This window comes from Cebidichthys violaceus, unplaced genomic scaffold, assembly GCF_023349555.1.
Source record: "Cebidichthys violaceus isolate CVI_PGR_0920_01 unplaced genomic scaffold, fCebVio1.0.p SCAF_4, whole genome shotgun sequence".
NCBI classification, from domain to species: domain Eukaryota; kingdom Metazoa; phylum Chordata; class Actinopteri; order Perciformes; family Stichaeidae; genus Cebidichthys; species Cebidichthys violaceus.
This window is the reverse complement of record NW_027176594.1, coordinates 491,151-505,000: the sequence shown is the minus strand read 5'-3', so window position 1 is coordinate 505,000 and position 13,850 is coordinate 491,151. Positions and strand designations below refer to the sequence as shown.

General features: G+C 40.0%; 1 protein-coding gene across 1 annotated transcript; it reads left to right on the top strand.

The window, feature by feature from the left end:
• The first annotated feature begins 9,038 nt into the window (after positions 1–9,038).
• Positions 9,039–13,063, top strand: LOC137885477 (clumping factor A-like). The gene is made up of 5 exons (XM_068727776.1): positions 9,039–9,083; positions 9,831–9,992; positions 10,318–11,883; positions 11,971–12,034; positions 12,648–13,063. The coding sequence occupies exons 2-5, from the start codon at positions 9,842–9,844 to the stop codon at positions 12,715–12,717; spliced, it is 1,851 nt and encodes a 616-aa protein (XP_068583877.1). The 5' UTR covers positions 9,039–9,083; positions 9,831–9,841; the 3' UTR covers positions 12,718–13,063.
• Positions 13,064–13,850: the final 787 nt, after the last annotated feature.

The following is a 13,850-nucleotide window of genomic DNA, read 5'->3' as shown; positions in this document are numbered from 1 at the left end:
TAAAGCACTTTAAAGATATCTTCTTAAGACTCTAAAAGCCTAATATGAAGGGCATTTGACACCATTTTTGATATTTCATAAACTATAAAATAAAAACATGTCAAATGTATATATTCGGTGTTTGGATGTGGAGATTGAAGCAGAGTTGGTGTCCGGATCTCTACACCGTGAGGAGACTCATGAGATTTTACCTTTGCTGAGTGTTATGTGTGTTCACACACCTGACTCTTAATGTGCTAGAAGTTCAACAAGAACACACGACTGTGTTTTAGAAATGAGTCCGTGAAAGTCTAAAACATCAGAGCATAAAAGTGTCGGCCCGCACGTGAACCTAACGGAAGGTCTTTTACACTTACAGCTTCATCTGAGGGGAAGATAACAATGTGCAATCTGTCCTGAGGGTGGCGCCAGAGGAAACACCATGCGGTTACTATAACACACTGTCCGCTCTTTGTGTGTGTGTGTGTGTGTGTGTGTGTGTGTGTGTGTATATATATATATATAGTAAACAATACGGTGGTTTCTCATAGAGGACTTACCTTTGTCCATATTTTAAGATAAAATATTTTTCTTCTACTTATGGTCAATAAGATATGTGCGTGTCATCGTTTAAATATAGGAAAGGATGAAGAATACAAACATGAATCCAAAGAGTCCTACAATAACCATAGAAGCCGTGTGTGTGTGTGTGTGTGTGTGTGTGTGTGTGTGTGTGTGTGTGTGTGTGTGTGTGTGTGTGTGTGTGTGTGTGTTACTGTGGTTACTAGTGTCAGTTTGCTCTGATGTCACAGAGCGGTGTTGGGTTTCTCTGTCCTTGATCTCTTGCAGAGAGATAATATCTGAAGAGAAGAGACAATAATATATAAAAGAAAGAGGACAGGACACAGATTGTGTCTCAGGTTACCGTCAACAAGACTCCATGTCAGCAGTTCGAGGGTACGTCTCTCTCTCATCTGCAGGTAAGACATGGAGGTCCTATCCATTAATAAAGGATGGTGGGACCTAGAGGACGCATTTTAGAGCAGAAGTTGTTCATGTCTTTTTTTTCAGACAAAAGCTATTATTATTGAAGATTCTAGAAAAAGTAGTTTTGTCAAGTTGTACAGTAAATACACTGAGGCTTGGAGGAAGTATTCAGATCCTTTACTCGAGAAAATGTACTAATACCACACTGTGAATACTTGAAAAATGTCCCCTGTGACTGTTACTACTACTATATATTACATCATTAGATTATTATTACTCACGCATTGATGTAAAAGCAGGATTGTACTGTTGTACTTGTAGAAGTGGAGCTCATTTTGAACTATTGACTGATGATTATTTGACCCAGAGCCCAAAGCTACACCTTCACAATGTTGTCCAAACCTCATCATTATTACTAACTCATTAACATAATTAACATTATTTAAAGGACAAGCAAACAAAGCATCATATTTTTTTAAAAAGCTCTTGTTTGTCCCCGTTTGGGTCTAACGTCTTCTTCTGTGACTCATTCATGTGATCTTATAACTTAAGATGACTGAAGATCTAAAATCTCACTAGCAGCCTCTAGAGGCCACACAGCTCATCAACAATCAATCGATTAATGGAGAAAATAATCAGCAGATTATTCCATAATGAATAAATAAAAATAAAAATAAAAATAAATTAAAATTAAAATTAAAATTAAAATTAAAATTAAAATAAATAAAATAAATAAAATAAATAAAATAAATAAAATAAATAAAATAAAATAATAATAAAAAAAAAAAGATGTATAGGAAGATATTAAAGGTTAAATACAGAGCTACATCCGTGTTCCTCCACAGGAAACTGCCACTAGAGCCGCCGTGGTCTCCGGACTCACCCTCGACCCTCTTTGGACCTGGTCTTGATGTTGACTGGCCTCGTCTGCGATGGCGGGATCTGTTCCTCAGGACTCCAGACAGCTCGGTGGACCGACCGCGTTGATACCGAAGTGAGTGAGCAGCATCAGCAATCTAAACCCCAAAATGATATTAAATCCTTTGAAAAACCACTGACACTTCTTTTTTCTTTTAAAAAAGAAATGGTGCTGTCACAGAACTGACGTGTGGTGTGAGTATCCTGAGTGAGTATCCTGAGCGGACTTTCTATTCCAGGTCGTCTCGCCTGGGGAGAGATGTGCATGGATTATACCCAGGACAGCTGGGTAGAGTCCATATTGTCCACTTAAAGGAGTGTAGGTAAGGCTGTGTGTGTGCAGTGATGTAGAGTAACGTCTTTTATTTTAAGTCTGGAACTCACACGAGGATGATATGAGATTATTATTAAGAGATGACACAGAAGGAGCTGAATGTAAAACATGTTCATCTAAAAACATGAATTGAATTTGTTAAAGTCAGATTATTATATATTATGAGATTTCCTATTTTTTAAGTCAACAGTTTGGCCCGAGGGTGACGCCACAGTAGAGAGCAATAGTGAGTATTTCCATTGTCTGCTACTTTATACTTTTATTTATTTGACAGCTTTAGTTACCAGTTATTTATTTTTTTTTACATAAAAGCATTTAGTTTGAAATTCTTATGTAAGATAATGCAGTACTGTAGTACTAATCTATAGCAGTATACAAAGTATCTCAAATCCACATTAACGAACATTGAAATGCTCTGACGTGAATTTGTTATATCACAATACTATAACACTTTGAAAGAAGCCATTGTGCGTACTGAGTATTTTTTACTATTGATAAGTACATTTAGCTGATAATACTTCTGTACTTTTACTTATGTAACATTATTAATTCCTTCCTAAACGCTTCCTAGTTCAAAGAGAGGATTCCAAAATGTGACGGGTTCATCCTCTGGGGATGATGATTGTTTCCCCCCCACCCCCCCCAATATCTGTTGTTTACAATAGTTGTAATAACCAAGATAAAGTAGAGAAAATGTCTACATGTAGTTGTACTCTGTCTCTCAACACGCTGCAGCTGCAGTGTTCAACGTGGACGCTTTCAGTCCCTCAACGAGTGTCTTCAGTCTCCAATCGCTCCGGGTCAAAGCTACCAGCAGAGTTTTGACCTTCGCACCCTGAGAGCGCTGACTGTCCTCCGTCACCGCCCCGCTGTCCTGGAACAGCGCCCCCCTCAGACGGCCTACCAGGACCACTTTCAGTCTCCTCTCTTTCCGCAGTAGTTTGGAAACGATGTGCTTTCAACGGAAACAGACAGCAAGACAACAATAAGTAATAGCATCAATGTACTTCATGTACTTTAAGGGACGACTCGATATGCAGAATGCCACATTTTAGGATAATACATATTATATTATTGGGTTTTAAATATTGATGCATTGATGTGTTCATCACTTTAATGCTGCAGCTGGTAAAGGTGGAGCTTTACTTCATAATAATGCACCATTATTTATCAGTTGATTTATATTTTGGACGAATGTAAATCTAAAAAAGTAAATACAAAGTAAAAGTACAAAAGTATTAGCGTCAAAATATACCTAAAGGACCAAAAAGCTGCAATATTAAAGTACACATTAATACATCAATAATAATAATAACAATCCAATAATATAATATACATTATTATAAAATTGTATACAAAATAGTTCTTTTACTTTTGGTGCATTAAGTATATTTGGATACTGTCACAACCTTGGTTTGTTTCCTGTTTTATTTTGAATTTCCCTGCCTCTTGTGTCCCGTGTTCACTTCACTTCCTGCCTTTGTGTGTTTTCCCGCCTTTGTAATTGTCTGCCCCGCCCCTGATTGAATCCTCCTGCACCTCCCCCAGTGTATTTAAACCACCCTGTGTTCTCCTGTCTCTGTGTCGGTTCGTCTGCCATGTTCCCTGTTCACTGTTCCGTGTTATGCTTACTGGTATGTTCTCTGGTATGCTTCCTTGTATGTTTCCTGCTTTGCTTCCTGCTTTGTTCCCCAAAAACATCAACAACAAACAACCGTGTATCATCCCTCTGTTCCCTCGTGTCCATCTGCAGTCGGGTTCATCCCCTGTTATCTTTTTGCCCCCCCCTCCCCATGTTACAGATACTTTTGTCCCTTTTTACATCAGAAATCTTTGAATTCGTAGAAGTAAAATATCTGAGTACTTCTTCCACCATATGATAGTATAATTAATAATTCATATAATTTAGTTTTGGAGTGTTGATGGGTAAAAACAACTTGAATACGCCACATGGAGCTCTGGAATGTCAGCTGTCAGTGAAGTGGAACAGTCCTGAGGCACAATAATAAGTGATTACACCTGTGTGGGCGGATCACCGTCTCCCCGTAAGATGAGACCGTGTTCTTGCAGAGAAACAATGCCTATGTCTTAAGTTGGAACATGCAAAGTACTGTGTGTGTGTGTGTGTGTGTGTGTGTGTGTGTGTGTGTGTGTGTGTGTGTGTGTGTGTGTGTGTGTGTGTGTGTGTGTTACCCTCTGAAGCCGGCTTTGCCTGTAACTGGGACCATCACTTAACAAAGAGCCGACATGTCTCGGAGGCCAGAAGTGACGAGTCTGTGAAATGTGACAGCTAACCGGTCTGACAGCCTAACGCTCACCCTGAGACGTTCCCATGGCACGAATGAACAACCAGCTTCGCTAGATTCTGCAGTTCATGCTTACTGAATAGCTGTTAGACCATAACACACACACAGAGAACAAACACCATGCAGTGCGCACACATTCAACTGCTCATCCAGATCCATGATGCTTTCTGTTAGCCTGTTAATCTCTGTGCTGCTCGTGTGCGGAGATCATGCATCCGTCTGTCCGCAGCTCATCTTGCACTACTGCCGGACCCATCGGCTTCCTGTTTGTTGGGCTCATTTATGAGTTCCAGCACTTCTCCTGGTTGATTCACAGTTTTTGTAAAAAAAACAAACGTATTTGACCGCTTTATACCGTCGTTAACCGCCGACTCCTCACACTGGTAGGGGCTGCAAGTGATCGACCACTTCTTCAGTAGCAGCTAAGCTAGAAACAAGCGTAACATATAGTCTGTTGCGAGCCACATTTTGGCCTTCATCATTGCTCAAACATGAATTAACATTAAACAATAGAAGACGTCAAAGTCATGATCCAGCAAGTAAACTAACAGACGTATGATATTCCTGCCCATCTAGATCTATAATCACATTTGAGTATTCTGTTAAAATGATTGTTGCTTAGATATTATTTCAGCCTTATTCTTTCAGCTGCAACCCAGGTGGTGTGAAGCGGACTTGGGAGCAAATCAAAAAATAATAATAATAATAGTTTGAATCTTCACTCTTAACTTCAGGTTATGCCTACATATGAGATATATGTGTGTGTGTGTGTGTGTGTGTGTGTGTGTGTGTGTGTGTGTGTGTGTGTGTGTGTGTGTGTGTGTGTGTGTGTGATACTCGTCGTTATAACAGTTATAAACTGTAAAATGTGCCGCTCTGCTGACAGCAGACTTGTCCATGTTTGTGATTGGTCACATGCTTTGAAAACCCGCCCCCTTGATGTGAACGCGCTCACAGCCTCACTCTACTGAGTGCACTTTCCCAGTTTTTATATATATATATATATATATATATATATATATATATATATATATATATATATATATATTTTGGCATTGTGTATGTTTCGATTTGCACCGTCTGGACATTTTTGACATTCTATATTTGGGTTCTTTCCTTCTTTAACTCACCTCAGGACAAATAAAGTTCCATCTTATCATATTTCATCCTTTGTAATTCACAGAAATATGTTAATCGCTGCCTTCCTCCGTTTATATGACAAAAATGTTTTTCCCCTTTGTTGTTGTCTGTTTTATTTGTCTGGTTTCTTCTACATTCATAATGTCATCGATCTTGTGTCCTTACTCTACTGTACAGTATGTATGAAGAAGTCGATTAAAACACAACGATGAAACAAACAACACAAAACGAGGATGGGCAGAACGGTGAAACGGGTTCATCCAAAGCAAACAAATCTCATACTTCCTGCATGGCGACCCACATTTTACAGCCTGTTTCTGTTTTCAATGACTTTGGTGAACTCTGAACGCAGCCGATTATCGGTGATAACAGTGATGGGTGAAACCAGATCTTCAACCACAGAGACCATTTGTATTTGTACTGGACATATTCAGATATTTTACTGAATAAAAGAAGCAATACTACAGTGTAGAAATACTCCGCCAGAAGTGCTGCATTCATACTTTTACTCAAGTAAAAACACTAAAAAAGTACTCATTATGCAGAATGTCCCATTTCAGAATAATATATATTATATCATTGGATTATAATCATGTGTGTTCATCACTTTAGCTACCTTTAATTCAATTAAATTACCTTTAATTTATAATAATTCACCAGTTGATTTATATTGAGGACTAATAAGTGACTGAATCTGTCAGATAAATGTCGTGAAGTAAAGACAATATTTCCCTCTGAGATGTGGTGGAGTAGAAAATGGAAATAAATTGAAAGTAAAGTTAATTACCTTAAAATTGTACAAAGTACAGTACTTGAGTAAATGTACTATCAAATAAAGCTGATGGCAGATTTTCACAGGACTTCTGTATTTTCTGTATTTTTCTTCTGGATGTTTGAGGATTTTTTAGGAAGTTTAGGGAGAATTATAAAACCCCAAACTGACTCACCTTCATTTACATGAATGGATGTAGATCATTGTTTATGTAGATTATAAATAATAGAAGCACCTCTCTGGTAAGGGTACTTCAACTCATCATGCAGTACAAGTCAGTATTTGTACTGGATTTAAAGTGGTGTAAAAAGCCGGAAAAAAAAAGCGAGCTTCAGTTTAGAAATGTATTTAAGTATAAAAATCCTATTTTATGATCATTATTACCATATGTGTTGTAATAAGTAGTCTGAGCTGAGGGGTACATATGTCTTACAGTTTACTTGGGATTAGATTTGGATTGATTGCCATTTGCACAGGTGTGCTCTCTATGCTAACACACACTGTGAGTTACATAAGGAACGCCTCCCTGTCAGCTTGTCTCCGCTTCATGAAAAGAGTCTGGAGGTATGTCAGCTCAGCCCTTCTGGGGAATGTTCTTATGCTTTCCTTGAAGGGAACGTTATGTAATCTGAACAGGTTTTTCAGACTTCCCCGAAAAATGAAGTTGTGTGTTCGATTTCCATGCATGTAAGTCTGTAAAGTGAAAAAAAAAAGAAACAGCCAAACTAGTTGTTCTTGTCCTTTGTGCTCATGACCTGCATGAGCTGGAATCTGATACTCTGCACATTTTGATATAAAACTGCAAACATAGAAAACACAAAAAAAAAAACCCGTCTGCCATCGTTTTTTTATTGATGAGTTTCACTACGCACACAACCATACTATTCAGTGTTCCAGAAAAAGATGAAGTTTGTCCCAATACACAGTACGTCAAATGCAGTATGCCAAAAATACCAGGATGTGTTGCTGCATTTTAACAGAATGCAAGCCAGCATGCTTTTCTGGCTATTCCGACCCTCGATCCTCTGCTCAGCAGGAGATACGTGAATTGAACTGCGACGCCGAGAGAGCACAGACTTATAATGAAAGCTCACTGAGCCACCGGACATATGAAGCAAGAGGGGTCAAAGGTCAAGGAGCAATTAGGTATAGGGCCGACGTTGTTTGGAAGCCTGCAAGAAGAAAACCAACGCCAAGAGCGGTTCTCTCTCTCGACCGGACACTCGTAAACGTCACCACCGGCCTCGCAACACGACGGAAACTACCCCAGTTTGGATGTGTTTTCACATGGAGGCCAATGCATTTATCAGCCGCTGTATTGATTTCAGAGCGGCCTGCTGCTGTAGTCGATGCGAGCAGTGAGACTGAAACCATAGTCCGTACGTAAGAAGTGGAAGTAGTCGTCGTGACGTCACCCATTGGTTTGTGGACTGATGTTTGGGGCGACCGTGGTACACTGGGTTAGGAGGGTCGTCTGGCGACCGCAAGGTCAACAGTTCAGTCCTTGGCTGGGACATGTCCTGTGTCGAAGTGTCCCTGAGCAAGACACTGAACCCCTCAGGCGCTTCTCAGTAGTGCAGTAGTCAAATTTCGAGTATATGATAATAAAATACTTACTTTAACTTTAAAGCAAGTATTTGGCGATTTGGCTGTGGCCATCTTGGATTAAGGCCGTCCCCATCATTACTTTTTATTTAACAGTTTATTTACAGTCACAGTGAATGGAAGTGACCATTTTTGGACTGAGGAGGAGTGACGTAGAGGAGTGACGTAGAGGAGTGACGTAGAGGAGTGACGTAGAGGAGTGACGTATACGGCTCCGGTAGCACCCTGTCAATCACAGTAAGCCCCGCCCCTAAATGCATAATGTACTAAATGAACATCATGCTGTATTGAAGAAGACTGTAAACTAGAGATTGAGACCATAAACTCATGTTTACAATGTTTACTGAGGGAATAAATCAAGAGAGAAGTAGAGTCATTTTAGACTAGACTTCTATACGACCAGAGGAGTCGCCCCCTGATGGACATTCGAGAGAATGCAGGTTATACACATGAAGTATCGGCTTCACTTTTCAGAACCGGAGGTCGCCGCCTGTATAAAACCAAAATTATGAGCTAAAGGCTAAAAGGTCTATAGAGCTGCAGAGTTGGTAATAATTCTCTGATTTCAGCACTTTGAAATAAATCGTGTTTGAATACACGCACTCACATATATGTACACATAAACATAGATAGATATGACACTACGAGACTGCACACATGAAACTCTGTGCTCAGTTTAAACCTGTGTGATTGTGATGCTCTAGGGTTGCTGTAATTTGATGTGGAATGCTACAAAAGCTTAAATGTCACCTTCAGGTTACATGAAACCCACAATGACGATCTGATGTCATTATGGGTTTTTACAAAATGTAATCTAAAGGATCACAGTCGTCACAGCAGCCTTTGTGTGCTGTTTGGCCGTGACTTTGACAATTTCCCTGTTCCTGCACACAAAGCGCGTCACAATGTGATGAAAACTCGCAAAGCCGGTTGGTCCACAGGTTGAAGTCAGAATATATAAAATCAGACCTTTTTCCTCAGAGTCACAGAGCAGCAAACTTCCATCAACAGCGAAAGTTTATACTGCAGATAGAAGAACGAGGTAAGAAACGTCTCTTCTTTTTGTTCTTTTTTAGCTGTGTTGCCTGTGCTGCTTTTGTTATATTCTGTGACGAGTGACATTCATATTTGAAATCATAACTTCACTTCTTCTGTTGCCAAGTGTGTTTAACTCACTACATTAGTTTGACGCTGGAAAAATAAAGACAATGAAATAACTGAATAACAATTCAAACAAATTAAAAAAATAAATATACTTACTTCGAGACAGTTATTTGTCTTTGTTGTGTACGTCTTGTACTTTATGACTGTTAGTGTTTGTGAATTCATTCAGGATATAATTAAAAGGCAGATGGTGTCTCTAATGTAACATTACTCTTCCTGAATTAAAGGTGCAAATTGTTTCTTATTTTGTACAATAAAGGAGTAAAATGAGACATTTTACCATTTAAGCGACTAACAACAAAAACACAGAATTTGTTCTAATTATGAAGTTTTTGTGTGCTTCTGAACATTTACTTTTAAGGACAATAACATGCACTTCTGTAAAAAATACTTAAACTTAAATTCTATTTTTCTTAAATTCACAAATGTTCCTGAAATGAGGATAAATATCATCAACCAGTATTGATGTTGACCCTGTAAATATTTTTGTTGTTTTTCAGCATTCTGCGATAATCCGAATCATAACCGACAGTTTGTTGGCTTTTTTTTTTTTTTTTTTGCATCTGCTCCTGACATCTTGTAAACTGTAAAATGAGTCGATCTAATGTTTTCATTTTCCCCACAGAAGGTGTTGACATGAAGTTGGGGTTGCTGGTGGTTTTGGCCGTGGCGGTTCTGGTGCCCAGCCTGTCCGAGAGCCGGAAAGTCTCCAGATGCGACCTGAAGAAATTGCTCGATGAAGCCATCGACCTGCCCAAACGGGTGAAGGAAAGAATCCTGGCAACAGGTGAGGTTAATATATACTGGGTTAGTAGTCTGAGGGGCAGAAATGTCAGTTCAAGTCATGAGCTCACGTCTCGAGTCAGCAGCACGAATCACTCTGAAACAATACAGAGCAGGAAGACCGATAAGAGAAAGACAGCTTGTTCCTGCAACCAGGAAGAAAAAACCCCGGCAAAGATAGAGATGTCCACATAGAGGAAGTGACTGACAGCAATGACATGCAAACAGTAAGAAAAAGAAACATTTTAAAAGAATAGATTTTCACTAATATTCTCGCCTTTTTCCTCTTTTGCTTCCTGCCATGTGCTTCCATGACTTTTTCACTGCAGTTATCTGTAACTTGGAAGCAAGGTCCGGTCTGAACACCAACCTGGTCAAGGGGCATGGCAAACGCAGAACTACAACAATCAAACCAACAACTGTAGTCACAATTCTCTCAACATCACCGCCCACCAAGCCAACGACCACCGAAACAACAACCAGCGAGCCAATGGCCACCAAAACAACAACCAGCAAGCCAATGGCCACCGAAACAACAAACAGTGAGCCAATGGCCACCAAAACAACAACCAGCGAGCCAATGGCCACCAAAACAACAACCAGCGAGCCAATGGCCACCAAAACAACAACCAGCGAGCCAATGGCCACCAAAACAACAACCAGCGAGCCAATGGCCGCCGAAACAACAACTAGAGTAATCAGACGAAAGCGTGAGTCTGACATGGGAGAACTCGAGAAAGTGTTGAACATGATAGAAGAAGACGAGGACGGCGGGATAAGCGATGACAACGAAGAGAGTGAATCGGATGAAGAGAGTGAATCGGATGAAGAGAGTGAATCGGACGAAGAGAGTGAATCGGATGAAAAGAGGAAATCGGGCAAAGGGAGGAAATCGGACAAAGGGAGGAAATCAGACAAGGGGAGGAAATCGGACAAAGGGAGGAAATCGGACAAGGGGAGGAAATCGGACGAAGAGGGGAAATCGGACGAAGCGAGTGATTCGGACGAAGCGAGTGTTTCGGACGAAGCGAGTGTTTTGGGCGAAGAGAGTGGTTCGGGCGAAGAGAGTGAAACCAGCGAGCCAATGACCAACGAAACAACAACTAGAGTAATCAGACGAAAGCGTGAGTCTGACATGGGAGAACTGGAGAAAGTGTTGAACATGATAGAAGAAGGTGAGGACGGCGGGATAAGCGATGATGACGAAGAGAGTGAATCGGATGAAGAGAGTGAATCGGACGAAGAGAGTGAATCAGATGAAAAGAGGAAATCGGACAAAGGAAGGAAATCGGACAAAGGGAGGAAATCGGACAAAGAGGGGAAATCGGACGAAGAGGGGAAATCGGACGAAGAGGGGAAATCGGACGAAGCGAGTGATTCGGACGAAGCGAGTGTTTCGGACGAATTGAGTGTTTCGGACATAAAGAGTGTTTTGGGCGAAGAGAGTGGTTCGGGCGAAGAGATTGGTTCGGGCGAAGAGAGTGAATCCGGCAACGTGATGCAGGATGACATGACGACCGATGACGACAAAAAGAGCGATGAGGACAAAGAGAGCGATGAGGACGAAGAGAGCGTTGAGGACAAAGAGACCGATGAGGACGAAGAGAGTGATTTGGACGAGGAGAGTGATTTGGACGAGGAGAGTGATTTGGACGAGGAGAAGCAGGCTGACATCATCAACGGTGACAATGAAGAGAGCGATGAGGGGGACAGTAAAGAGGAAGACGAGGATGAAGAGGTCGAGGAAGGTGAGAAACGTAAGAAGCGCAGCATCCGTAAGTGGAAGCCCAAAAAGAAGAGATCCAGCTATTACGGGCTCTTCCAGCTGTCTAACGTCTACCACTGTACGTCGGGTAGTGTCTGGTCTTTCAACATGTGCAAGACAAACTGCAAAGGTGAGTCTTTGATCCAGAGACATGCAGAAATTATATTTATTAAAACGAGATGTTTTACATTTAAATAACGGTTCCTTCTTTCACCAGAATCCTTCACCGATGACGACATAATGGATGACATCGACTGCTTTGTGGAAACGTATTCCTGGCTGTAAGTTTGCACAGCGAAGTTAAAGTGATGCTTTGTCCCCATGGGATACGCCACCAAAAAACATGATTCTACAATTTTTTTCACTCTGTGTAATGCAATGTAAGGGGACGCAACTGTATTGCTGAGTAACCTGGACCTCAGAAAAAATATTTGACATTTTTTTTACTGTAGTTTTATCATTATTATAGTAAATATTATTATTACAGTGGTTTATTGACAGCATATAAATACATACATTTACAAATTTCCACAGCCTTCTTAGAAATGCCACATTTGATTTTCAACAAAAAAAAGTGATTAGCTCTACAGCTGGCAAAAATTGTCAGAAATTCCGAGAAAGGTTAGACGTTTACATTTAAAATGAACTGTTTTCTTCTGTGTGTTGGTTTTTGGGGTTTATGCATTATTATTATTATTATAGATTTGTGGCTGATTCGTGTTGAGCAGAGCCTTCTCTGCATGAAAGGGTTAAGGAAGTGATCTCTGTTGTTTTAAACCAAAACGGAACATTATAACCTTTCATGAAGGGAGGATTTGCAGGACACACGCTGCTTACTGACTAACTAATAACTGCTGTTTTAACTAATTATTTCACTTCTTCTCATCCAAACAGGACTGTATTGAGGAAATCCCTTCGTCGGTGTAAAAGACTCAACCCCCTCATGTTCTTTAATAAATGTTAATTTGAGCAGCGGACACATGTTCTACATGCAGGACGTCACCCCAACAAGGATTTCTACATCGCTGTTTATCTCCCAGACATTATGAAGCATTTTACATTTTCTCACGAATGAATCTGTTGATATTTCTTTAATAAAGTGATCTGTTTTAGTTTGTTTGTGGGTGAATTCGCCTCAAAACATCACCAGTGATGAAAGTTGAACTGTATCTCAATAAATTCAATAGTTTTGATGATGTTGTTGTATCACATTAATCTGCCTTGAAAAATATTTTGTGAGTAGAAATACAAAAAAAAAATATGATTCTTGTATCTTTTGCTATATCTTACAATAAAGACGTTTTTCTGCATATTTGTGTTTAAGAACATGTCTACTATGAGAACACTGACTGATCGAAGCTAGATCTTTTCATAAAGTAATAATTAACAATCGGTAACGCTCTGGCAGGCCTCATGGATCTAGTTAGTTAGTAAGTTAGTCTATAGTCTAGACAAACCTCTTCAATCTAACCACTGAGGAGACGGTAGAGGACCAACGAGAAACTAACAATGGAGGTTTGCATCATTTAATCTTCTTCTTTTGGGTCCAAAACTATTTCAAATGTAAATAATACATTTTGTTTACACAGTTTTTAAAAAAAAAAAATTAAATCTGTTAAAATAGCCATTATTGAAGGAAAGAAGAAAAACATCAATAACAGCTGATTCCAAACTGTGACAATATAGCTTCCATCTGAACGGAGTATCTGAGGTTCAATAAAAGTTCAATAAAAGAGCCTTAATGGAAAAACCTTTCCTAGTCGTTCCCTTGCTCTCCTTTCACATTGTGCTTTTCTTCGTATTCACTGCCGTCACACTGCCGACATCCGATCCTCTGAAATGATAAATACGTTGTGATTACGTGAGAAGTTAAACGATGTCACCGTATCTGGGTTACAGTCTCAGGGCCCAAGTCTTTTCAACAGCACAGAGGTGTGACCTGTACATGAGAAAAGATGTTTTCAGGTAGACATATCATCCCCCCCCCGACCTCAGAAACCCAGCTAACTGTGAGATTTGGAGCAACATTGTGCTCTTCCTGAGCCAATTGTTCAGTCAAGGGAGTGGCCTTTATGGAGAACAAAAGATCCAGGTTCT

Bases quoted from the DNA above. Each gene is read 5' to 3' on its own strand.
- LOC137885477 (XM_068727776.1), top strand. From the start codon at position 9,842: ATGAAGTTGGGGTTGCTGGTGGTTTTGGCCGTGGCGGTTCTGGTGCCC. The intron at 9,993-10,317 runs GTGAGGTTAATA...TTTTCACTGCAG, and splicing joins GGAAAGAATCCTGGCAACAG to TTATCTGTAACTTGGAAGCA. The intron at 11,884-11,970 runs GTGAGTCTTTGA...TTCTTTCACCAG, and splicing joins GTGCAAGACAAACTGCAAAG to AATCCTTCACCGATGACGAC.